General features: G+C 39.1%; 1 protein-coding gene across 3 annotated transcripts in view; it reads right to left on the bottom strand.

Moving 5' to 3' along the window:
• Positions 1 to 6,043: 6,043 nt before the first annotated feature.
• Positions 6,044 to 27,002, bottom strand: part of LOC105465818 (SKI like proto-oncogene) — a 38,063-nt gene continuing 17,104 nt past the window's right edge. For 2 of the 3 annotated variants that reach the window (XM_071091233.1, XM_071091234.1), the window contains exons 3-7: positions 19,565 to 19,658; positions 16,458 to 16,690; positions 12,299 to 12,540; positions 11,494 to 11,718; positions 6,047 to 10,500 (exon numbers count right to left, since the gene is read on the bottom strand). In XM_071091233.1, the coding sequence (XP_070947334.1) occupies positions 10,342 to 10,500; positions 11,494 to 11,718; positions 12,299 to 12,540; positions 16,458 to 16,690; positions 19,565 to 19,658 (953 nt within the window). In that variant the 3' untranslated portion in view covers positions 6,047 to 10,341. Of the gene's footprint in view, positions 10,501 to 11,493; positions 11,719 to 12,298; positions 12,541 to 16,457; positions 16,691 to 19,564; positions 19,659 to 27,002 lie in introns of all 3 variants that reach the window. The other variant, XM_071091235.1, reaches the window with a different exon arrangement.

Below are 27,002 nucleotides of genomic sequence, written 5' to 3'. Positions count from 1 at the left end.
AATAAAGTATCAAATTGTTTTTTATTTACATTTCAATTAACTGTTCAATTAAGAAGTAATTATATGTTATAAAATATGAATCTTGGCCAAATACTGTGGCTCATGCCTGTAATTCCAGCACTTTGGGAGGCCAAGGTAGGCAGATCACTTGAGGCCAGGAATTGAAGACCAACCTAGGCAACATGGAGAAATCCCGTCTACTAAAAATACAAAAATTAGCCAGGTGTGGTAGTGCGGGCCTGTAGCCCCAGACAGTCCGGAGACTGAGGCAGAAAATCGCTTGAACCCAGGAGGCAGAGGTTGCAGTGAGCAGAGATCGCGCCACCACAGTCCAGCCTGTGCAACAGAGCAAGATCATGTCTCAAACAAAAGAAATAAATAAAACAAAACATGAATTTCAAAATACAAATTTCTAAATGTAATTCCAAAATATCTGTACAGTTGGAGATTAGTTTTTAAAATATATATAAATATATTTGGAAAATATACACCAAAATGTTAACAACTTTTTTGGGTAGTGAAATTGAGAGTTTTTCCTCTCTTTCGTTCTTCAGACATTTTCCAGTTCTCCATAATGAACGTGAATTCTTTTGATCATGAGAAAAAAATGTTTTAAATTGTAAAATATTTTAAGTATTTTTAAATATTCATTATTATATAAGGATCTATAAAGAGTACAGGCATACCTCAGAGATAATGTGGGTTCAGTTCCAGATCACCACAGTAAAGCAAATTTCACAACAAAGCAAGTCATGCAAATTATTTGGCTTCCCAGTACATGCAAAAGTTATGTTTATGCTATACTGTAATCTATTAAGTGTAGAATAGCAGTAAGACTTGTAAAAATGTACATACCGGCCTGGCGCGGTGGCTCACGCCTGTAATCCCAGCACTTTGGGAAGCCAAGGCGGGCAGATCACAATGTCAGGAGTTCAAGACCAGCCTGGCCAATATGGTGAAACCCTGTCTCTACTAAAAATACGAAAATCAGCTGTGCGTGGTGGCACATGCTTATAGTCCCAGCTGCTCGGGAGGCTGAGGCAGGAGAATTGCTTGAACCCGGGAAGTGGAGGTTTCAGTGAGCCAAGATCGTGATACTACACTCCAGCCTGAGCAACAGAGCGAGACTCCATCTCAAAAAAGAAAAAAAAAGGAAAGAAAAGAAAGAAAAAGAAAAAGAAAAATGTACATTCCTTAATTTAAAAATACTTTATTGCTTAAAAAAATGCTAACAATGATATGAACCTTCAGCAAGTCATAATCTTTTTGGTGGTGCAGGGTCTTGCCTCCATGTTGATGTCTGCTGACTGGTAAGGTTGGTGGTTGCTGAAGGTTGAGGTGGCTGTGGCAATTTCTTTTGGAGTGCAACAGCGCCATCTCGGTTCACCACAACCTCCACCTCCTGGGTTCAAGCGATTCTCCTGCCTCAGCCTCCCAAGTAGCTGTGCCACCACGCCCGGCTAATTTTGTATTTTTAGTAGAGATGGGGTTTCTCCATGTTGGTCAGGCTGGTCTCGAACTCCCAACCTCAGTTGATTCACCCGCCTTGGCCTCCCAAAGTGCTGGGATTATGGGCATGAGCCACCGCACCCAGCCGGCAATTTCTTAGGATAAGAAAACAATGCCTGTAATCCTAGCACTTTGGGAGGCCAAGGCAGGCTGATCATCTGAGGTCAGAAGTTCGAGACCAGCCTGGCCAACACGGCAAAACACTGTCTCTCCTAAAAATACAAGAATTAGCCAGTGTGGTGGCGGGTGCCTGTAAATACCAGCTACTCAGGAGGCTGAGGCAAGAGGAGAATCACTTAAGCCTGGAAGGTGGAGGTTGCAATGAGCCAGGATTGCATCACTGCACTCCAACCTAGATGACAAAGTGAGACTCTATCTCAAAAAAAAAATTTTTATCTGTAGCATGTGGTGCTATTTGATAGCATTTTACCTATAGTAAAACTTCTTTCAATAATATTCCCAGCATCGTCACCAGGAGTATATTCCATCTCAAGAAACCACTTTCTTTGTTCATCCATAAGAAGCAACTCTGCATCTGTCCAAGTTTTATCCTGTGATTGCAGCAATTCAGTCACATCTAATTCTAGTTCTTTTACTATTTTCACCACATTTGTGGTGACTTCCTCCACTAAGGTTTTGAATCCCTCAAAGTCATGCAGGAGGGTTGGACTCTGCTTCTTAACTTGTGAATGTTGATATTTTGACCTCCTCCCATGAATCATGAGCGTTCTTAATGTCATCTAAAATGATGAATCCTTTCCAGAGGTTTTGTGTTTACCTTGCCCAGATCCAACAGAGGAATCACTATCTATGGCAGCTATAGCCTTACAAAATCTATTTCTTAAATAATAAAACTTGAGGTGGGGCACGGTGGCTCATGCCTGTAATCCCAGCACTTTGGGAGGCCGAGGCGGGTGGATCACAAGTTCAGGTGTTCAAGACCAGCCTGACCAATATGGTGAAACCCCTTCTCTACTAAAAATACAAAAATTAGCTGGGCGTGGTGGTGCGTGTCTGTAATCCCAGCTACTTGGGAGTCTGAGGCAGAAGAATTGCTTGAATCTGGGAGGCGTAGGTTACAGTGATCCAAGATCACTCAACTGCACTCCAGCCTGGGCAACAGAGTGAGACACCATCTCGAAAAATAATAATAATAATGAAACTTGAAAATCAAAATTACTTCTTGATTCATGAACTTCAGAATACATGTTGCGTAAGCAGGCATGAAAACAACATTAATCTACTTGTACATCTCCATCAGAGCTCTTAGGTGACCAGATATATTGTCAAAGAGTAGTAGTATTTTGAAAGAAACATTGTTTTCTGAGCAGTAAGTCTCAAAACTGGGCTTAAAATATTTTGTAAATCATGGTGTAAACAGATGTGCTGTCATCCAGGCTTTGTTGTAGCATTTATAGAGCACAGGCAGAGTAGATTTAGCCTAATTCTCAAGGACCCTGGGATTTTCAGAATGGTAAATAAGCATTGGCTTCAACATAAAGTCAGCAGCTGCATTCGCCCCTAAAGGGAGTCAGCCTGTCTTTCGAAGCTTTGAAACCAGGCATTGACTTCTCTCTAGCGATGAAAGTCCTAGATGGCATCTTCTTCAGATAAGATAAAGATGTTTCATCTATATTGAAAATCTGTTGTTTGGTGTAGTCAGCTTCATCAATGATCGTAGCTGGATCTTCTGGATAACTTGCTGCAGCTTCTGTATAGGTACTTGCTGTTTCACCTTGCACATTTATATGATAGAGATGAAGTCTTAAATCTTTGTGTGTTCACTAGAGTTGTACTTTTAATTTCCTTCAATAACTTTTCCTTTGCATTCACAGCTTGGCTAACTGTTTGGCACAAGAGGCCCAGCTTTCAGCATATCAGGGAATGTTGCAACATTCCTTCCCACTAAGCTTAATCATTTTTAAGTTTTTATTTAAAATGAGAGTTAGGTATTTATTTTTTTATTTTATATTTTAATTTTTTTTTTTTTTTTTTTGAGACAGAGTCTCGTGCTGTCATCCAGGCTGGAGTACAATGACTGCTCACTGCAACCTCCACCTCCCAGGTTCAAACGATTCTCCTGCCTATGCCTCCTGAGTAGCTTGGGTTTACAGGTGCACACCACCATGCCCGGCTAATTTTTGTACAAAATGGCAGTAGTAAGTCTTTACCAATCAATAATTACCTTGAATGTAAAGGATTTAAATTCCTCAAAAGGCCTAGGGTGGTAGGGTGGGCTGGGTGTGGTGGCTTGTGTCTGTAATCCCAGCACTTTGGAAGGCGGAGGCAGGCGGGTTGCTTGAGTTCAGGAGTTCAAGACCAGCCTGGCCAACATAGTGAAACCCAATTTTTACTAAAAATAGAGGCCAGGCATGGTGGCTCACGCCTGCAATCCCAGCACTTTGGGAGGCCAAGGCAGGCAGATGATTTGAGGTCAGGAGTTCGAGACCAACCTTGCTAACATGGAGAAACCTCACCTCTACTAAAAATATAAAAATTAGCCAGGTGTGGTGGCGGACACCTGTAGTTCCAGCTACTTAGGAGGCTAAGGCAGGAAAATTGCTTGAACCTGGGAAGTGGAGGTTGCAGTGAGCCAAGATGGTGCCACTGCACTCCAGCCTAGATGACAGAGCAAGATTCCATCTCAAAAAAAAAAAAAAAAAAAAAAAATTAACTATCTTTTCTGACCACAATGGTATGGAACTAGAAATAAATAAGAGGAATTTTGGGAAATTCTCAAATATGTGGAAATTAAACAACATGCTCCTGAACAACTGATGGGTCAAACAAGAAATTAAAAGGAAAATTTTAAAAAATATCTTGAGACAAATGAAAATGAAAACAAAATATACCAAGACTTATGGAATACAGCAAAAGCTGTCCTGAAATGGAAGTTTATAGAAATAAACAACTATATTAAAAGGAAATTCGATTCCCAAAAAATCAACCTAATGTTACACTTTAGGGAACTTGAAAAAGAACAAACTAAGTCCAAAGTCAGTAGAAGAAGGGAAATAATAAAAGATATGACCAGAAATAAATGAAATAGAGACTAGAAAAACAATGCTAAATATCTGTGAAACTCAGAGTTCTTTTTTAAAAAAGATAAAATTGACAAAACTTTAGCTAGACTAAGAAAAAAGAGAGGAGGCTGAAATAAAATAAATAAAAGAGATGTTACCATTGATACAACAGAAGTGCAAAGGATGATACAAGACTACTATGAGGAAGTATTGAGTAGTTGAGTACTACCCAACAAATTGGATAACCTAGAGGAAATGGATAAACTCCTAGACACATGCAACCTACCAAAATGAAATAAACAAGAAATAGAAAATTTGACAGATCAATAACCAGTAGAGACTGAATCTTTTAAAAAACAAACAAAAAGTCTCCCACCAAAGAAAAACCCAGGACCTGATGGCTTCACTGCTGAATTCCACCCAACATTTAAAAAACTAATACCGGTCAGGCACAGTGTCTCATGTTTGTAATTCCAGCACTTTGGGAGGCTGTGATGGGAGGATTCCTTGAGGCCAGGAGTTTGAGACAAGCCTGGGAAACATAGCAAGACTTTGTCTCTACAAGAAAAATTTTAAAAATTAGCCAGGCGTGGTGGCACATTCCTGTGGTCTCAGCTACTCAGGAGGCTGAGGTGGGAGAACTACTTGAGCCCAGGAGTTTGAGGTTACAGTGAGCCGTGATTGTGCCATTATACACCAACCTCGGCAAAAGCAAAACCCTGTCTCAAAAAATAAAAAATAAAATAAAGAACTAATAAGGCCGGGCAGAGTGGCTCACACCTGTAATCCCAACACTTTGGGAGGCTGAGGTGGGCGGATCACCTGAGGTCAAGTCTAAAAATCATTAAAGAAAATAATCACATAATGCTGGTATTTTCATCACCCGAAATATTGCATAAAATTTCCTATTCTACAATAAAACAGGTTTTTCAAGTTAGTGTGTAATGAATAATAGACTTTTTCTTTTTTTTTTTTTTTTTTTTTTTTTTTTGAGACGGAGTCTCGCTCTGCCGCCCAGGCTGGAGTGCAGTGGCCAGATCTCGGCTCACTGCAAGCTCCACATCCCGGGTTCACGCCATTCTCCTGCCTCAGCCTCCCGAGTAGCTGGGACTACAGGCGCCCGCCACCTCGCCCGGCTAGTTTTTTGTATTTTTTAGTAGAGACGGGGTTTCACCGTGTCAGCCAGGATGGAGACTTTTTCTTTTGAGACAGTTTCGCTCGTCACCCAGGCTGGAGTGCAATGGCACGATCTCAGCTCACTGCAACCTCTGCCTCCTGGGTTCAAGCGATTCTCATGCCTCAGCCTCCCAAGTAGCTGGGATTACAAGCATGAGTCACCGCGCCCGGCTAATTTTGTATTTTTATAGACAGCGTTTCACCATTGGCCAGGATGGTCTCAAACTCCTCACCTCAGGTAATCCGCCCGCCTTGGCCTCCCAAAGTGCTGGGATTACAGGCATGAGCCACCGCGCGCAGGCTACGAATAATAGACTTTAAAGGAACAAAGGAGAAAATGTCAGTCTTAGGGAACAAGAAAGTTAAGCTCACACACGATACTGAAATAACTTGAATCAAATTGAATTGGTTTTTATTTAGATAAGTTTTTATTTAGAATTTGATCCACAATCTATACAAGTTATTTACAAGGCATGAAAATGGAAAACAGCACAAAATACAATTGAGGTATAAGCTCAGAGCACAGTATGTCATGTTTCAATAAATATAATTCAAAATTTGTAAACTAGGTGACCAGATACATGTCTTATTTTTAGTAAAACCATATAAAATATTTATTTCACGTGAGGTAGAGGACAGTTTTTCTGTGTCATGTAATGCAACCAACCACAGCAACTTTTAACTGTAAAACTGTACATCATTGGCAAATTTTTAAATTTAATTATGGTCAATGTAGTCAATTATTTGTTTCAACAGTTGCAGAACAGATATTTCATTTACTGCCTTCACAGATTAGAAATTCAAAAATAATTTAAGACTACTATGTTGGCTTAAAATTATCAGGATAAACAAATATTTCTAACAGGATAGTTAAAAACAAGCAAAATTTTATTTCTCATAAACTAATTCCTCAAAAGATGTCCTACATTTAGCAACTGTTTTCTAGGACATGTTTACTAGAACTACTTTAAGTATGCTGTGCTTTCTTTTCAAGTGAGGTATCTACATTGAGGAAAAAAGTCTTATAAATTCCTTTATATTAAACTAATTTAATACACTTTTGTTTCCTGGGCTGAATTTTTAAATTTTTTTTTTTTTTAACATTTGATCACTTTCTAAATCAAAAATTGTAGCACTACGTAAGACATTTAATTCTATTACTAAATAGGCTCCAAACTACATTATATAGTTTAGAAGCCATTTCAATGAAAGGATTTACCCCCCCCCCAAAAAAAAACTGTCCTTTTAAACAAAATGCAATATAAAATACTCATATGTTTTTCTTCCAAAAGTGGAAATGCTTAAGTACCCTATACTAGAAAAAAAAAAAAAAAATAGGCTGTTTATTCAATTCCACAATGTATAATACAGCAGTTATATGTCCCTTATTGCTGACAGCTTCGATAAAAACTATTAACAAGTAGTTCCAAGCACAGAAATACATGGACAGTATGAGCACAATTTTTCTTTATATTAATTTTTAATCTCCTATCATGTGGATTAAATGCATAAAGGGCAAATAAAAATGAGGAATCTTCCCTAAGTAATCAAAACATATGTCTTATTGAAAAGAAAATTTTAGAAGCTGATTAAAACCCTTCAGCACTAGCTTTGCAATTAATTTTGGAGAAATACCTTGACACATCTTATAGTACTTGAGTTTCCTTATAACTTTACTTTCCTTCAAACAGAAGCTACCTATGTGCAAATAAACTGATTGTTCTGTCAGGACTTCTAAAAGATATGGATAGCCCACAAATATATACTTTATTTCACCTACTTTAATAGCTGCTTTACAATTCACTATGTACAAATGATTTTATATCTTAACTGGTAATATATTAAATATGTTATAAAATTAGTTCAAGAAGCATAAAACACCCTCTCATGAACACAGAAATTCAAGCAAAAGAATATGCTTAAACAAAAACTAAAGCACACAGCAAACGTAAATTGTTGGTCAAATCTTTTCATAGTGTTATAAGTTACATTTGTGAAATTTAGACCAGTTGAAGAGCTTCCTCAATAACAGCAAGAGGTTTTACATTTATTACCTTTATAGAGTAGCTACACTTTTCTCATACAGTTTAGACTACAGAAACTATCACCACCCAAATTAAACATCACCCAAGCTAATATTCTTTCTTCCTTCTAAAGATGAGCTAGCAAAACTTTTTATTAGGCTGTCCCTTTAATGCAGCTTTTTAGAGTAAACATTTTTACATTTTTCCCAAAAAGAATTATTTTTTTGATGTCTGAGGAAAAATCTGCTTGCCTAGTGAATTTGGCACACAAAAACTAACAACAAATCAAACTTTAAGCTAGCAACCAACACACAAAATAAGCATGCAAAGAATAGAATGAGTTTTATATGGGTATTTTAGCCGAGGCCACTTATAAGGTATTACAAAATCTCTATATTGTTTTCAAGCTATGTGGTGCAGTTTAAAGTTACTTTTAACAATAATACGTATATTTACAATTGACTTAAAAAACTATTTTCAAGGAAGTTAGACACCTATGGCACATCAACACATCTTCTGAAAAATGAAGACTATACAACGTCATGTGGCAAATTTTCATTATGTGAAGGACTAGAAAAAATATTTCTTTACTCAATTCTGAATTACCAGTTCATAATAATTTAATGGTGTTTAAGCACTGCTTAAAATTTTCAAATAACATATTTCAAGGATTAAGCAATTTATTTTAGAAGTTTTGGGTTGAAACAAATTATTTTATCATTTTCTAGGTAACATAAAGCAGAAAGGTTCCAAGTGAATTAGAAATATAAATGAAATTATAGGTGTTTGAGTTTGTCTTCCAAAAAGCTGAGCTGTGACATGAATAATTCAAAATTAAAATAAAACTATATCATAAATATCTGATTTTTCTTTCTCCAGATCTAAATAGATTGTATTGGGAGAATACGTCATTTTAAATATTTGTTTCTGCATGTCATTTTAGTATTTGTTCCTCCTTGAGAAGATTCCAAGAATCAACAAATTAAATTAGTCTTAATATAGCAAAATTTAAATGGAAAACTGAAAATACACATTTAGGGTCATACTCAGTAAATAAATTACATTTGGGGAAGTACAAAATTCTTTTTGGATATGTACTATTAAGCAAAATATGAAAATAACTGGTTAAATGACAACCTAGTGATTTCTTTCTACACCGTTAGATTATCTATCTTCTGTGCTGGAAATAGAGTATAACCTTAACCCTAGCTAATTTATTTTAAAATAAATACAGCTCGCTGAAGTAATTCATACATAGTACCTTATAAGAGAACATGAAAAACATGTATTATCCCATAAAATCCATGGGGTAATAATGTCAATTAATAATAGTTTCAGGAAACTTCCTTTAAAAACAGATCTAAGAATTTTACCTAATATATTTTAAGCCAAGAATTAACAAATATGAAATTTGCCATTAGAGAATGACAGACTTTTCTGTGCAAAAAAAAAGTGCAGAAGATGTTTTCCCTCCCGAAACTATGGAATTCCTTTATCTTCTAAAACTTACCTAAAATCTTTTAGTAGCAGATAACTAAACTGTCCTATATGCACCTATCATGTACTATCAGTTGACTGTAAATTCCTGATTTTTATATTAAGTAGTAACTGAAAATGGTCCATTCGTGCAAATTTTGGTAAGACTTAACATTTAAACATACAAAAGTCCAAAATAACCTTCAAGGTGTTTAACATTTTACAACTTAAAGGAAAACAAGTCCATTATATAAATTTCAGTAAGACTCATAACTACATATAAAAACTATACAGGAGGATTATGGATTGTATAGAAACTGATATACAACAATGGTATCAGTTTTTCTCAAGAACATTAATATTTTCACACCATTATTAACAACACAAAGTTCAGAAATTATTATTTTATTTTTGAAAAGTTGCTGCTTAAAAAAAAATCTAAATATAACCACATTTAAACTGAAAAACAAACTACAACTGCTTCTTCTGTTTAGCAGCAGTGCATAATAACACATTATTCTTCCCCACTGTGCTCATGGGGTATGCTATAACCTCAATAAAATTTCTCCTAGGATACACATTAAAAAGAAGAGAACTGGTGGAAATTCATTCCACAATCTGAACCAAGTAAAAGTAAATTTGATGTATGTTAATGAGTATACTATATCAACTTAGAAAAATCATGTTAATGAGAAAAGGGGAGATTCAACTCCTTGAGTAGCTCTATATACTTAAAATATAAAGCCACATTGTATCTAAAATTGAGTCTGAAATATGGATAACAAAATTGACCACAGTTATTTTCCATCACATACTGCAGCTTTTAAAAAGTACACAATTGTTAAGTTTGCATTAGAAATATAAGCAGATTACCTACTAGTTGAAACCATATGGTATTGTTACTAAGCTGGTTTTTTAAAAAAAGTACAAAGAAACATACATTTTCATTCATTTGGAAAATGTAAAAATTTAAGTACTAATATATAATCTCTTCACTTTCTCTGATCTACAAATGGATAGAATGCCTAGTTATCTTCATGCAGATAAGTTCTTCAGAATTCAATTACCAAAGCAAGCAACAAACAAACAAAAAAACTTGTCAATAATACACAGATGAATCTCTTTAACAGTTTCTATTCTTTAGCAGTCTTTGATGATTTCAGAATTTGCAGCTTTAGCTCTTTTATCATCATCTCTAACTTCTGTCTTGCTTCCCGTTCCTGTCTGAGTTCATCTTGGAGTTCTTGCCTATCGGCCTCAGCATGGTCCAATCTCTGTCTCAGTTCTGCCAACTATGTGATTTAAAAGGCGATGTCAATTTTAATTGTTTTGTTTTTCCACTTAATCCTCATATCATAGAAAATACCTATTTTCAAATTACTTCTTACAAAATGAACTATTTCATGTACACTAAATCCATTAAGCATCTAATACTATTAATTTGACATCTGACAGGACATTAAGTTTAAGAAAAAGCAAAGGAACGAAAGGAAGGAACATGTCCACCATGTTCATTATGCCCTATACTTTACTATATGGCTCATCACAGCCTGCTCATGTTAGTTATTTGTTCATGTTCCTTAAATTGTGAGATTCTATTAACAAAAGAGAATTGTTTATTTTTGCTCCAGTGCTTTTGAACATAATAGGCAACAGTTCCTGTTTGTTAATTTGCAGATTTGAAAGCTCATATACTACATTAAAATAATATAACATATGATATTCAGAGGGCTAGAGATTACCAATTTAGGAACTAAACTGCCGTAACCTAATAAAAGTTTAAACTAATAAAAGCAACAAATACCAAAATAATCATCTTGGACAATACAGCATAAAGCTATGTTTAACAGAATTATCTATTTTGAAATCTAGCTTAGTAAACTGAGCTTGACAAAAAGTAATTCCTTTATTAGAGAAGTAACAGTAGCTGAGCGCAGTGGCTCACGTCTGTAATTCCAGCACTTCAGGAGGCTGAGGCGGGCGGATCACAAGGCCAGCAGTTTGAGACCAGCCTGACCAACATGGTGAAACCCGATCTCTACTAAAAAATACAAAAATTAGCCAGGCGTAGTGTCGCACGCCTGTAATCACACCTACAATCAGGAGGCTGAGGCAGGAGAACTGCTTGAACCCGGGAGGCGGAGGTGGTGGGGAGCTGAGATCACGCCACTGCACTCCAGCCTGGGCGACAGAGCAAGACTCTGTCTCAAAAAGAAAAAAAAAGAGAAGTAACAGTTTCCATTTCCATGCTGAAAGGGCACCATTATACAAACAGTAATTCTTACCTGTCCTGCATATTCAGCCTCTTTGTCTTTTTCTAAATTTGAGTCACAGGTACATTTTTGCTTCATTATCTGCTCCAATTTTTTCTCTAAGTCTTTCTGTTCAACATAAAATTCTTCCATTCTTTGAGCATGTTCATTCTGCAAAGATTCAAGTTCTTTCTGTAAATTCTGCTGTTCTTCAGTGAGTTCCTTCATAGATTTTGAACTACTCAACATTTTTACTTCCTGTAATGTAAACAATCACAATACAATTTTTACTTTATTTTCATCATCTTAAAATTTTCAGTTCTGGAAAATTCAGCACAGAAAATACCTAAAATTCAGCTATCATTACCAGTTCTATATAGAGGTAATTATTTTTAAAAACTATTTTCTCAAAAAATTTTAAAGTATATTAAAATTGCTTATCAGTGTAAAACAATAATCTTAAGTACATTTGTAGCATCTCATCTTGACTTTTCTTACTAGGCATATACGGGGGCACTGGGCGCGATGTCTCACACCTGTAATCCCAGCACTTTGTGAGGCCAAGGCTGGTGGATCACAAGGTCAAAAGTTAGAGCCTGGCCAACATCGCCAACACGGAGAAACTCCATCTCTACTAAGAATACAAAATTTAGCTAGGCATGGTGACATGTGCCTCTAATCCCAGCTACTTGGAAGGCTAAGGCAGAAGAACTGCTTGAACCTGGGAGGCGGAGGTTGCAGTGAGCTGAGATCATGCCACTGCACTCCATCCTGGGTGACAGAGCAATATACAAAAGTATCTTTTCATAATGGACTATCATTTAGATAACAACTTTACCATCTGAAGTTGTTGCTTCTTTTGCAAAATCAAGTTTAGTTTTTCCTGTTGTTTTAAATAAGTTCTCATTACATCTTCCATGATTTTTCCCTTATCATCCTCACAAATGACATCTTTCACAAGAAGAGGAGATGAAGCAGCAGCAACAAGGCCAATTCCCACTTGGTTTATGTCTCTGACTAATTTGCAAGTGGCAGACTCGGATTTCCTTTTACTTGTAGAATTATTTGAGATTGATGCATCTTTGAGAGAAAAAAATCAAGTAACAAAGTATGAATATCACTCCATTAAAAAATCACTAGAACAATCCATAAATGAAAATTTTAAAACATTTCATTTATAAATTAGACTAAAACAAATAAAATAGGAATAAATTTAACAAAAGTAGTGCAAGTACAATTACAACTACAAAACATCACTAAAAGAAATTTAAGACCTAAATATATGGAAAGACATCCCAAATTCATGGACTGGAATTTAATATTGTTAAGACAGTAACAGTCTCCAAATTGATCTACTTATTCAGCGCAATCCCTATCAAAATCCCCACTGGATTTTTTGCAGAAATTGACAAGCAGATTCTAAAATTCATATGGAAATGCAGCAAACCCGAAATAGATAAAACAATCTTGAAAAAGAATAACAAAGTTAAAAGACTCACAATTCCCAATTTCAAAGTTTACTACAGAAATCAAGACTGTGTGGTATGACTTAAGGATAGACATACAGATCACTAGAACAGAATTCAGAGTCCAGAAATTTAAAAAACTCATACTTTACAAGGCAATTGTTGTTGACAAAGTGCCAAAGCAATTCAATCAGGAAAGAATAATCTTTTCAACATACAGACAACTATATCCACATGCAAAAGAAAAGGTTGGACCTTACACTGTATACAAAAATAAATTAACTCTAAATTAATCAAAGACCTAAATGTAAGAGCTACAACCCTTAAATATAAATTTCTTGGCTGGGTGTGGTGGCTCACGCCTATAATCCCAGCACTTTGGGAGGCCGAGGCAGGTGGATTACCTGAGGTCAGGAGTTCGCCACCAGCCTGACCAACATGGTAAAACCCTGCCTCTACTAAAAATACAAAAAAAATTAGCCGGGCATGGTGGGGTGCACCTGTAATCCCAGCTACTCGGAAGGCTGAGACAGAAAAATTGCTTGAACCCAGGAGGTGGAGGTTGCAGTGAGCTGAGATCGCACCACTGTACTCCAGCCTGGGCAACAGAGTGAGAGTCAGTCTCAAAAATAAATAAATAAATATAAATTCCTTCGAATTGGGATTAGGCAATAGTCTTAGATATGATACCTAAAACAAGAAAAAAATAGATAAATTGGATATAATAAAAATGTAAAACTTTTGTGCTTCAAAGAACGCTAACACAGCCAAGCACAGTGGCTCACACCCTGTAATCTCAACACTTTGGGAGGCTGAGGCAGGTGGTTCTCTTGAGCTCACGAGTTTGAGACCAGCCTCAAAATGGCAAAACTCCAACTCCACCAAAAATACAAAAATTAGCTGAGCATGGTGGTACATCCCTGTAGTCCCAGCTATTTGGGAGGCTGAGGTGAAAGGATGGATTGAGCCCAGGAGGTAGAGGCTGCAGTGAGCAGAGCTGGGTGATACAGCCAGACTTTGTCTCAGGGAAAAAAAAAAAAAAACCACACACACACACACAAAAGAACACTAATAAGAAAGTAAAAAGAAAACAGCATGGTAAATCAAATATTTGATAAGGATCTAGTATCCAGAATATATAAAGAACTCTTACAACTCAATAGTAAAAAGACAACCTAGTTTTAAAACAGCCAAAACATCTGAATAGACATTTTCCCAAAGATATGCAATGTCCAAGAAAAACATGAAAAGATACTCAATATCATCATTCACTGAGAAACTGCAAATTACAACCATGATATACCACTTCACAACCACTAGGATGGCTATATTCAAAAGACAATAACAAGCGTTGACAAAGATATGCAAAAGTTGAAACTCCCAAGCTACCACAGGAATGTAAAATGGTGCAACTGTTTTAGAAAAGTCTGGCAGTCCCTCAAAACGTTAAACGTAATTACCACATGACCTAGCAATTTCACTCCTAAACATATACCAGAAAAACCTGAAAATACAGTCCCACACTTAAACTGCTACACAAGTGTTTACAGCAGGATTATTCATAATTTCCAAAAAGTAGAGCCACTGCAAATGTCCACCAACTGATGAAGGGATAAACAAAATGTGGTATATCCACATAATCGAATCTTATCAGGCCATGAAAAGAAGTCCTGGTACATACAACAACATGGACTATGAAAACATTATCCTTAATGAAAGAAGCATAAGCTTTTCGGTCAGACATGAAAAGCCACATGTTGTACAATTCCTTTTATAATGAAATGTCCAGAATAAGCAAATCCATAAAGATAAGACAATAGATTAGTGGTTGCCAGAGGCTTCAAGAAAGGGAGAATCAGGGTGTGACTCCTAATGGATTACAGGGTTAATTCTTGGAGTGATGAAAATATCATGGGCCGAGGCGGGTGGATCACCTAAGGTCAGGAGTTCAAGACCAGCCTGACAAATATGGCGAAAACCCTGTCTCTACTAATAAAACAAAACAATTATCCAGGCGTGGTGATGCACGCCTGTAATCCCAGCTACTCGGAGAGCTGAGGCAGGAGAACAGCTTGAACCCAGGAGGCAGAAGTTGCAGTGAGCCGAAATCATCCCATTGCACTCCAGCCTGGGCGACAAGAATGAAACTCTTGTCTCAAGGAAAAAAAAAAAAAAGAAAACCCCCAAGAATCTCAATTCTCTATAAAAAATTATATAAATAGAGGACCTTCCAACTGTTCCAAGGCAGCTAAAGTAACTGTTACACTGCCTAATCACTAAGCAAAGCTGCGCTGCTATATGGATGGTAACACAGGCAATATCTGCGGACATGTCTCATTTAATCCACAGTATTTTAAAAGGCATGGTAAGTAGCCAGCTATTTTTTTCTTTTAAACGACCAGCCAATATTCCACATTTATGCCATATGCCTGGCCCCTAGAGCTTTCTTTTTTTTTTTTTTTTTTTTTTTTTTGAGACGGAGTCTTGCTCTGTCACCCAGGCTAGAGTGCAGTGGCCGGATCTCAGCTCACTGCAAGCTCCGCCTCCCAGGTTTACGCCATTCTCCTGCCTCAGCCTCCCGAGTAGCTGGGACTACAGGCGCCCGCCACCTCGCCCGGCTATTTTTTTGTATTTTTTAGTAGAGACGGGGTTTCACCATGTTAGCCGGGATCGTCTCTCGATCTCCTGACCTCGTGATCCGCCCATCTCGGCCTCCCAAAGTGCTGGGATTACAGGCTTGAGCCACCGCGCCCGGCCCCCTAGAGCTTTCAATCCTTGCTTTATTCCATAACTAAGTTTCCCTGAGTTCTATACCTAACTACTCTTACTTACATGTACTTCTTAGTATTAGTTAAATGCTGTCTCAGTTCATGGCAAATTAGAAAGAAAAATAAAGGCTGGGTGTGGTGGCTCACACCTGTAATCCCAACACTTTGAGAGGCCAAGGCAGAAGGATCACTTGAGCCCAGGAGTTCAAGACCAGCTTGAGCAACATAGCAAGACCCATCTCTACCAAAAAAAAATTAAATTAAATTAAATTAAATTAGCCAGGCACAGCGGTGTGTGCCTCTGGTCCCAGCTACTAGGGAGGCTGAGGTGGGAGGATCACTTGAGCCAAAAGGTTGAGCCTGCAGTGAGCCATGATCTCGCCACTGCACTCCAGCCTAGGCAACAGAGAAAGACTCTGTCACAAAAAAAGAAAAAAAAAAAAGGAAAGAAAAACAAGGATCTCCTGAAGACTGACAGCAAATAAAAGGTAGGAAAGGAAAAAAATTCAGATCAAAATAACTTGCAGTCTGAGGCCAGGTAGCCTATCTGTATCTATCTCAGTCTCCTGAGCTATCACCACGCTAGAAAAGTATAGCAACTGAGATTAAAATAAATCACCCAGAGTTTTGAAGGGTAGCATTTTTAAAGGTAAAAGCTCTAATTATCTGAAAATTTAGCTTAAACAAAAAGTCTATTTGAAAATGCTGAATAAATGTGTTCATTAGATATTTAATTTTAGAAAGATAATCTCTGAATACTTACCTAAACGGCTACATAATTCTCTACTTGTTTTTAAATCCATTTTCTCCTGTTCCTCAAGTGAGACATCTGGATAAGACACTGTTTTTTGAAGTTTACAACTACTGTGAGCCTTCTCTGACTGTCTTGATATGGACTTACTTGACTCTGTCTTTGTGAGCTCTTTAGACTGGGATACAGCAGAAGTAAGCGACACATTTGGGGCAACCACTTTATCACACATGTATAAGTAGTAGCTGAAAACAAGTAAAAGCAAAACAAGACATATATTACATATTACGATTAAGTAAAAATCAAATATGTAACATGCATTTCTGTGGTTAAACTTTTTTTTTTAACCAAAACAGACAATATTACAACTCAGAAAATAAAGGTCACAGTGAAGAATTCTCAGGAAAAAAATCAGCACTTTAGGCATTACAAACAAAATTATAAGGGATTTTTTGTTAGTCTGCAAGTAACCAGGCTGGAGTGTAGTGGTGTGATCATGGCTCACTGTAACCTCTAACTCCTGGGCTCAAGCAATCTTCCTGCCTTAGCATCCCAGGTAGCTGGGAAGACACATCCCCATTTTTTTTTAGAGATGGTGTCTTCCTAGGCTGCCAAGTTGGCCTTGAACTCCTGGGCTCAAGTGATACCCTCCCATCTCTAACTCCCAAAGCACTAGTATTACAGGCATAAGCAACCATAACCAGCTTGCAAGTAATTTCGTGGGTTTTTTTTTTTTCTTCTTGGCAAGTAATTTATAAGCACTAAAAAGATACTCAGAAAGAAAATCACAGGCCCTTCTCCTTCCCTCAGAACCACCCCAGAACTATAAGCATTAAGCACTTTATACATCTGTGTAACAACTCTGAGCAGGTAAGTTTTACTCCAGAAAGAGAATCATCCATAACTACTTTGGAGGACTTTATCTTGCCCACCACCCTTCTAAACAGGGAATCTTGGCTCTTTGCTTTGGTGAGGCTGCTTCAGTTGCAGACTGCAAGGTTATGGACTGATTCACAAGAGGCTCAATGAGGAGCTCCCAGGGCTCTTCTTATATACCTCAGAGACAGAATATGCACTCTGAATGCCACCCAGCTACTGGGCAGTTCTTATATCAAACCCCACTGAGCAATCTTCTTAAAATGCTTCACTACTTTCTATTCATTTGAGAAAATGTCAATAATATATTATGCAAAACTAAGATGGAAGAGATTACCAATTTTGATCAAAACTCACATAAAATTGCCCAGTAGACACATCTGAGAAGCTCGTGGAACAAATTTCAGCTACATATTTGTAACTATATATTCTGAGTAACACTTAGCAAAAAGATGCAACCATTTAAGACTTGACACTCCATCCCCTGAACTCCAGACAATCTCCTCTTATATTTCATTTTCTTTGTACATGACATCTATATTGTTCCCCTTTGTTAATAACATACATTTTTGAGCCAAAATCTCAGTTTTCTGACAGGACAAGAAAACCGACAGGTTTAATAGTGCTCAAAAGACTTACTGCAAATACAACAGGTAAAGTAGTGATTGTACAAACGTAAATAAGACTCGGTCTCTTTGTCACCATGCTTGGAGGGAATACAGATTTACACTAGTAGATAAAAATCTAGGACTCAACAAGAAAAACTTAAAATCTAGGGTGCACATTTACTGAAAAAGTAAAACTCTGATTTTGAGAAGTGTGGTTATTAAGAAAGCTCTAAGTTTCAAAAGAATTTCTTTTTAAAATATCAAAGTTGCAGGCCAGGTGCAGGGGCTCATACTTGTAATCCCAGCACTTTGGGAGGCTGACACAGGTGGATCACTTGAGGTCAGGCGTTCAAGACCAGCCTGGCCCACATGGTGAAACCTCGTCTGTACTAAAAATACAAAAATTAGCTGGGTGTAGTGGCGGGTGCCTGTAATCCCAGGTACTCAGGAGGCTGAAGCAGGAGAATCGCTTGAATCCGGGAGGCGGAGGTTGCAGTGAGCCGAGATCGCACCATTGCACTCCAGCCTGGGCAACAGAGCAAGACCCCGTCTCAAAACAAACAAAAAAAAAGTTGAAGTCGCAGCTGGGCACGGTGGCTCACGCCTATAATCCTAGCAGTACTTTGGGAGGCCAAGGGCAACAGATTACTTGAGGTCAGGAGTTCAAAACCAGCCTGGTCAACATGGTGAAACCCCGTCTGTACTAAAAATACAAAAAAATTAGCCGGAAGTGGTAGCTGGCGCTCAGGCTCAGCTACAGGATGCCATGGCAGAAGAATTGCTTGAACCTGGGAGGCGGAGGTTGCAGTGGACCAAGATCCTGCCACTGCACTCCAGTCTGGGTGACACAGTGAGACTCCGTCTCAAAAAAAATCAAAGTTGCACACCAAACTCTTGAAGAGTTGGTTTACCTCTTGAAGAAAAGTAAGAAATTAAAGAACTTTCATTTTTTACTTGAGGGCAAAAAGAAAATGACCTATTTCTAGAAAACACATAGAAATACATAGTAAAGGTTATTTAAAATATTCAGTGCAATTTATAATTAATTTCATTTTAGATTCTTTCTTTGAATTTTTTCTAGTAAGAGTGACTAAACACAATTCGTCTACAATTTCCCTATAATGATAAATGAAACCAAAAAATACATTAAATACCAACGGACTTATTTAAAAATAATTTGGAATTTTCAAAGATAATCTATGATTAACAAGAAAGCCTGCAAATAAAGAAATAAATTCCTGGTCAGGCGCAGTGGCTCATGCCTATAATCCCAGCACTTTGGCAGGCTGAGGTAGGCAGATCACCTGAGGTCAGGAGGTCGAGACCAGCCTGGCCAACATTGTGAAACCCCGTCTATACTAAAAATACAAAAATTAGTTGGGCGTGGTGGTGTGAGCCTGTAGTCCCGGCTACCCGGGAGGCTGAGGCAGGAGAATCGCTTGATCCCAGGAGGCGGAGGTTGCAGTGAGCCGAGATTGCGCCATTGCACTCCAGCCTGGGTAACAGAACAAGACTCCATCTCAAAATAAATAAATAAATTAATTAATTAATTAATTCCCATGTCCTAGAATAGTGCGTGGTATACAGTTGCTGAATGAAATGAATGAACGAACAAACAAATAAATACCAACTTACCTGGGGTGTAAAAATGAATGTGTCTGAGAAACATGGTCACCTTCCTGCTTTATAACAGGATACCATGACTGTAATTCCATTCCTGATGGTGCATCTGTCTGCAGAAAAACATGGAAGCGAAACATTTATTGAAGTTTAACCTGTGAAGGTTAATTTTATGTGTCAACCTGACTGGGCCACTGAGTAAAGACAAGTAACATTATTTAGGAGTCATCATGCCAGGCACAGTGGTTCACACCTGTATTCCCGGCACTTTGGGAGGCAGAGTGGGGAAAATCCCATGAGCCCTGGAGTCAGCCTGGGCAACACAGGAAGACCCAGTCTCTTAAAAAAAAAAAGAAAAAAACTTAGCCAGGTGCGGTGGTATACACCTGTGGTCCCAGCTACTTGGGAGGCTGAGGTGGGAGAACCCCTTGAGCCCAGGAAGTTGAGGCTTGCAGTGAACCGTTATTGCACCACTTCACTCTATCCTGGGCAACAGAGTGAGACCCTGTCTCAAGGGTCATCTTCCAATAAGGCAGTCTTCCCTTGAAGAAGCCTGACTGATCATCTGAAACTCAGAGACACCCACATAAACTATCCCATCACAAGAACAGTTTCAGGACACATGTTAATGTGGAGTGCCAGAAATGATTCATACAAATTTCATACTTATGAAATCTATTTTCTTTATTTATTTTGTTTTGTTTTTGAGACAGAGTCTCACTTTGTCACCCATGCTGGAGAGCAGTGGCGAGATCTCAGCTCACTGCAACCTCCACCTCTCGGGTTCAAGTGATTCTCTGCGTCAGTCTCCTGAGTAGCTGGGATTACAGGTGCCCACCACCATGCCCAGCTAATTTTTGTATTCTTAGTAGAGATGGGGTTTCGCCATGTTGGCCAGACTGGTCTCAAACTCCTGACCTCGGTGATCCCCACTCCTTAGCCTCTCAAAGTGCTGGGATTACAGGCATTAGCCACTGAGCCCAGTTGGAAATCCATTTTAAATAACAGAACTCTGTAAAGGTACAGCACTGGAAAATTCTGATTCTTTTTTTTTTTTTTTTGTGAGACGGAGTCTTGTTCTGTCACCCAGGCTGGAGTGCAGTGGCCGGATCTCAGCTCACTGCAATCTCCTCCTTCGGGTTCACGCCATTCTCCTGCCTCAGCCTCCCAAGTAGCTGGGACTAGAGGTGCCCGCCACCTCGCCCAGCTAGTTTTTGTATTTTTTAGTAGAGACGGGGTTTCACCATGTTAGCCAGGATGGTCTCGATTTCCTGACCTCGTGATCCACCCGTCTCGGCCTCCCAAAGTGCTGGGATTACAGGCTTGAGCCACCGTGCCCGGCCGAAAATTCTGATTCTTATTCCTGTGCTACAGTCAGCTAGATTATACCCCAGCCCTACAGTATTTGTTAGCGTATTAGCTATAGATACCATTCTACAGCAATACTTTGCCAAATTAAATCCAAAACCACATTGTTTGCTAACACTTGTCATGAAACCATATTTCCTAATAAATATAAAAAGCATTTTTTAATGCTTAAGGATGAACTATAACTAAAAATAAAGAAAAATAAGGAGAAAGGTAACTGGCAACTTAATGAACATCTACCTGCTGAGAACTTTATACATCATTCTTAATTCTACCAAATATCCCCCCTTAAGTAGGTATCATTACCATTTTACAGGTGAGAAAACAACTGAGGTGCAGAAATTGAAGAGGGGCCGGGTTCGGTGGCTCACACCTGTAATCCCAGCACTGTGGGAGGCTGAGGTGGGTGGATCACCTGAGGTCAGGAGTTCGAGACCAGCCTGGCCAACATGGCAAAACCCTGTCTCTACTAAAAATGCAAAACTTAACTGGGTGTGGTGGTGCAGCCCCTGTAATCCCAGCTACTCGGGAGGCTGAGGTGGGAAAACTGTTTGAATCCAGGAAGCGGAGGCTGCAGCGAGCCAAGATTGCACTGCTGCACTCCAGCCTGGGCGACACAGTGAGACCCCATCTCAAAAAATAAATAAAATAAAATAAAAATACGGCCAGGCACGGTGGCTCAAGCCTGTAATCCCAGCACTTTGGGAGGCCGAGATGGGCGGATCACAAGGTCAGGAGATTGAGACCATCCTGGCTAACACGGTGAAACCCCGTCTCTACTAAAAAATACAAAAAAACTAGCCGGGCGAGGTGGCGGGCGCCTGTAGTCCCAGCTACTCGGGAGGCTGAGGCAGGAGAATGGCGTGAACCCGGGAGGCGGAGCTTGCAGTGAGCTGAGATCCGGCCACTGCACTCCAGCCTGGGCGACAGAGCGAGACTCCGTCTCAAAAAAAATAAATAAATAAATAAATAAAATAAATAAATAAAAATACAAAAAATTGGCCAGGCATGGTGGCACATGCCTATAATGCCAGCTACTCAGGAGGCTGAGACAGGAGAATCACTTGAACACAGGAGATGGAGGTTGCAGTAAGCCAAGATAATGCCACTGCACTCCAGCCTGTGCTACAGAGCAAGAATTGTCTGAAAAAAACAAAGGAAAACAAAAAAAGAAATTGAAGGGAAAAAAAGAATAAACGACCTGTGGTTACGAACTTCTCCCTTATTTTGGTTTGCTTTATTTACACTTTGTCCTCCCTTCATCCCCCACATATTTCCTATTATACGAAATTACCTTGCTCTTGGGGGAAAAGGATACTTAAAAGAGGAGGCAAGACTCACTGGTGAGGGAAAGGGGAAAGAAGAAAAGGAGAGCTGAAAGGTAGCATGGTTAAGGAAAGCAACAAAAATAGGAAGTTAACAAAACCAGGAAAGTGAGGGAGAATGAGATTAGGAATGAGTTAACCAAGGAATAAGACAAAAATGAGAGCAGGATATTTCTCTAAACCCGGCCTTTAATAGGCTCCATGGCTGGGCACGGTGGCTCATGCCTGTAATCCCAGCATTTTGGGAGGCCCAGGAGGGATCACCTGAGGTCAGGAGCTCAAGACCAGCTTGGCCAACATAGCGAAACCCAGTTTCTACTAAAAATACAAAAATTAGCTGGATGTAGTGGCGCACACTTGTAATCCCAGTTATTTGGGAGGCTGAGGCAGGAGAATCACTTGAACCCAGGAGGCGGAGGTTGCAGTGAGCCAAGATTGCACCACCGCACTCCAGCCTGGGCAACAGAGCCAGACCCCATCTCAAGATAGAAAAAAAAGAGGCTCCAATTCCGGCTGAGTGCGGCGGCTCACCTCTGCAACCCAGCACTTTGGGAGGCTGAGGGGGGAGGATCACCTAAAGTCAGGAGTTCGAGACCAGCCTGGACAACATGGAGAAATGCCATTTCTACAAAAATTAGCCGGACATGGTGGCAAGTGCCTGTAATCCCAGCTACTTGAGTGGCTGAGACAGGAGAATCACCTGAATCCAGGAAGCAGAGGTTGCAGTGAGCTGAGTTCGCGCCGCTGCACTCCAGCCTGGGTGACAGAGCAAGACTCTGTCTCAAAACAAAAACAAAAAAAAAAAAGAGGGTCCAATTCCCAATTCCTACTCTGTGGGGAATGACAACTTCATTCAGTAATGAATAAAACCACACACAATGGAAAGCCACTAAACACCAACAAATTAGGAAAGTAGGAAAGTTGTTTTGCCTGATGTCCCAATATTCCAGTTTGGAACCAAGAAACTAAAGGACTGGAAACAGATCTCTGGATGTTAAGCAGTAATGATTAAAACAAAATCAACTCTAAACTGTCCAAACTCTGGTTCGATTACTGAGATCCTACTAATGGAGGAAACCAATGAGAATGAAGAAACCTGAGAGAGACCTGACAAGTAACCCACTGCCCTCAACAGGCTAAAAACAGAAAGGAAACAGCTCTTAGAACATATATCTTAAAATATGATCAGTCAGGAGATGATTTAGGGCCAATTAAAAGACAAAAATAGGCCGGGCACAGTGGCTCACGCCTGTAATCCCAGCACTTTGAACTTTAGGAAGCTGAGGCAGGCGGATCACGAGGCCAGGAGTTCAAGACCAGCCTGGCCAATATAATGAAATCCTATCTCTATTAAAAATACAAAAATTAGCCAGGTGTGGTGGCACGCACCTGTAGTCCCAGCTACTCAGGAGGCTGAGACAGGAAAATCACTTGAACCCGGGAGGTGGAGGTTGCAGTGAGCCAAGATGGCGCCATTGTACTCCAGCTTCGGTGACAGAGCAAGGCTCTATCTCAAAAAAAAAAAAAAAAAGACAAAAATATGTATGTGGAAGATCTTTATTTTTGTTAAGAATTATTGAGCAGGCCACATGCGGTGGCTCATGCCTGTAATCCCAGCACTTCGGGAGGCTGAGGCGGGCAGATCACGAGGTCAGGAGATCGAGACCATCCTGGCTAACACGGTGAAACCCCGTGTCTACTAAAAAAAAAAAAATACAAAAAATTAGCCGGGCGTGGTGGTGGGCGCCTGTAGTCCCAGCTACTCCAGAGGCTAAGGCAGGAGAATGGCGTGAACCCAGGAGGCGGAGCTTGCAGTGAGCTGAGATCGCGCCACTGCACTCCAGCCTGGGCGACAGAACAAGACTCTGTCTCAAAAAAAAAAAGAATTATTGAGCAATGAATTTGAAAGACTAACTAAAGATCTCAAAATTATAGGGAAAAAACTAATATTTTTAAAGGATTTAAGAGCTGAATATTCAGTGAGGATCTCTACACTATATGTAAATGTGGAATTAAAAAAAAAAAAAAAGGCCCAGGCACAGTGGCTCATGCCTATAATCCCAGCACTTTGGGAGGACAGGAGAATCAACTGAACCGAGAAGCAGAGGTTGCAGTGAGCTGAGATCACACCACTGCACTCCAGCCTGGGCAACAAAGTGCAACTCCATCTCAAAAAAAGGAAAAAAGAAAAAACAAAACCTCACATTTTGAACTAATATTCAGAATCTGGGCACATTCAACTGCCTATTTATAAAATAAACCAATCACTTATTTATATAGTTTCTCAGCCTATAGCTTAGTTATAACAGTAAATTAGAAAGAGAACTGACTTCAGGCAACAGAAATACTAAATGATAGATGCTAAGTGACAGTTAACAGCCCAAGGAGAGAAGAAAATTACAAGATGCAAACACAAAAACTGCTTCAAAAAGCAAGATAATCTGAGTAAAGGCTTTAGCATAGACTGGGGCAAATAATTCAATATATCTCAATTGTCCCCTACCGCAATTCAACAAAGTATGATAATTAATGTTTAAGAATCTTGAGTTGGCCAGGTGCAATGGCTCACATCTGTGATATTACCTAGCACTTTGGGAGGCCAAAGCAGGCAGATTGCTTGAGCTCAGGTGTGTGAGACTGGCCTGGACGACATGGCGAAACCCCATCTCTAATAATAATACAAAAATTAGCCAGGCAAGGTGGTATGTGCCTGTAGTCCCAGCTACTTGGGAGGCTAAGGCAGGAGAATCACCTGAGGCCAGGAGACAGAGTTTGCAGTGAGCTGAGATTGCACCATGCACTTCAGCCTGCGTGACAGAGCCAGACCCTGTCTTGTTTAAAAAAAAAAAAAAAAAAAAAAAGGAAAAAAAAAGTCTTGAGTCAACATGACATAGCTAAATTATGTTCTATATACCACTTAGATTCAAAACTTTTTCAGGCATTTTACAATTCATGAAAACAGCTTTTTGAAAAAAACACAATGCTGGCCGGGCGCAGTGCTCACGCCTGTAATCCCAGCACTTTGGGAGGTCAGGAGATCGAGACCATCCTGGCTAACACGGTGAAACCCTATCTCTACTAAAAACACAAAAAATTAGCCGGTCTGGTGGTGGGCACCTATAGTCCCAGCTACTCGGAAGGCTGAGGCAGGAAGGCAAGAAAACGGCGTGAACCCAGGAGGCGGAGCTTGCAGTGAGCCGATATCTCGCCACTGCACTCCAGCCTGGTCGACAGAATGAAACTCCATCTCAAAAAAAAAAAAAAAAATCAGCTTGAATTAAATGAGAATTTCTTTTCTAGACATCATTTGTTAGAAAACAAAAAAAGCTCCTCTTTAAATAAGTGTTATACCTGAAACAATTCTAGATGTACTGCCCAAGAAATCAATTGTTTCCAGATTTTTAAAATTAAAACTACTAAAATTGGCCCTACCCAGTGGGTCACACCTATAGACCCGGAATTTTAGGAGGCCAATGCACAAGGATTGCTTGAGTCCAGGAGTTCGAAACCAGCCTGGACAACATAGAGAGACCGCATCTCCACACAAAAAAATTTGTTTTTAATTGGCCAGGTGTGGTGACGCATGCCTGTAGTCTCAGCTACTCAGGGGACTGAGGTAGGAGAATCAGTTGAAGCTGGCGGGTGTGAGTTGCAGTGAGCTATGATCCTGCCACTGCACTGCAGCCTAGGCAACAGTGCGGGACCTTGTCTCAAAAAAAGAAAAAGAAAAAATATATAAAATTACTAAAATTGATTTGCATATTTAAAAGTTTTTCCTATAATGAATACTGGAATCGCAAATCTTCAGCATATCAAGCAAATTCTAAATTTGTTCAAAGACCTTGACTTGAAATCTGACTCAATTTTGATCATTAAGTTCCTTTCAAAACACTATAGTTTGATTTTTAAGAGTAAGTTTTATCTTTACTCATGAGCCAAACCTAGCATCTATTTATTTCTGTGTCTCTAAACTTCAGGTGCCACCTTAAATAATTACTAGCACATTCCTTTATTTTTAAACAGTCATCCCTCTTAGTTCCTATTCTTTATTTCCTAGTCTTGATCAGCCCAGTAAGAGTCAGACTAGAGCTTCTAAGGAATATTAAAAATCACCTAGCATAGTCCCCTAGCCAATGTCTGAATTCCCTATTTAAAATCCCTGTTAAGTGGCTATGCAACCTCTGCTTAAACAGCAGCTTGAGGTCAAGAACCAGCCTTACCTTTGTATTTTTAATACCTAGCACTATATGCCTAGCATGTAGTAGGGACTCAATAGATACTTGTTGAATGAATTCTGAATGACAGTGCAGCTCATTAATTCCCAAGGTAGCCTATTACAAGGTTATTCTGCTACCACAAAACTCTTGGTCTCTTTCACATTTGATATCCTTCTACTCCACAAAGCACCAAGGAAGCCCAACAGTTTCTAAGCTGCATTTTATCAAAGATATAAATTAAACAATACAAATGATGGGGAAATGCACAACACTAACCATGATAAAATGTTGCAGGCTAATTTTACCTAATATGCTGTGGTAAGCCATAAACACATTTATAACAAATTATCCTAACTGTATGTTAAAAACAATTAAGAAAAGCACAATGTTTATGATACAACAAAACATTCAGAGGCATGCCAGATTTTCTCATCTATTCTGCATTTGTGTCAACATACAAATTAGGTTTTCAAAAAAAGAACAATATAATGAAATGGCTCAGCAGTAATGCTACTAATCAGGAACAAAAATTAGATACCAAAT

The sequence above is a fragment of the Macaca nemestrina genome, chromosome 2 (genome assembly GCF_043159975.1).
Source record: "Macaca nemestrina isolate mMacNem1 chromosome 2, mMacNem.hap1, whole genome shotgun sequence".
Taxonomy (NCBI): Eukaryota; Metazoa; Chordata; class Mammalia; order Primates; family Cercopithecidae; genus Macaca; species Macaca nemestrina.
Note: the sequence above shows the minus strand (reverse complement) of the source record. Positions and strands in the feature narration are given on the sequence as shown.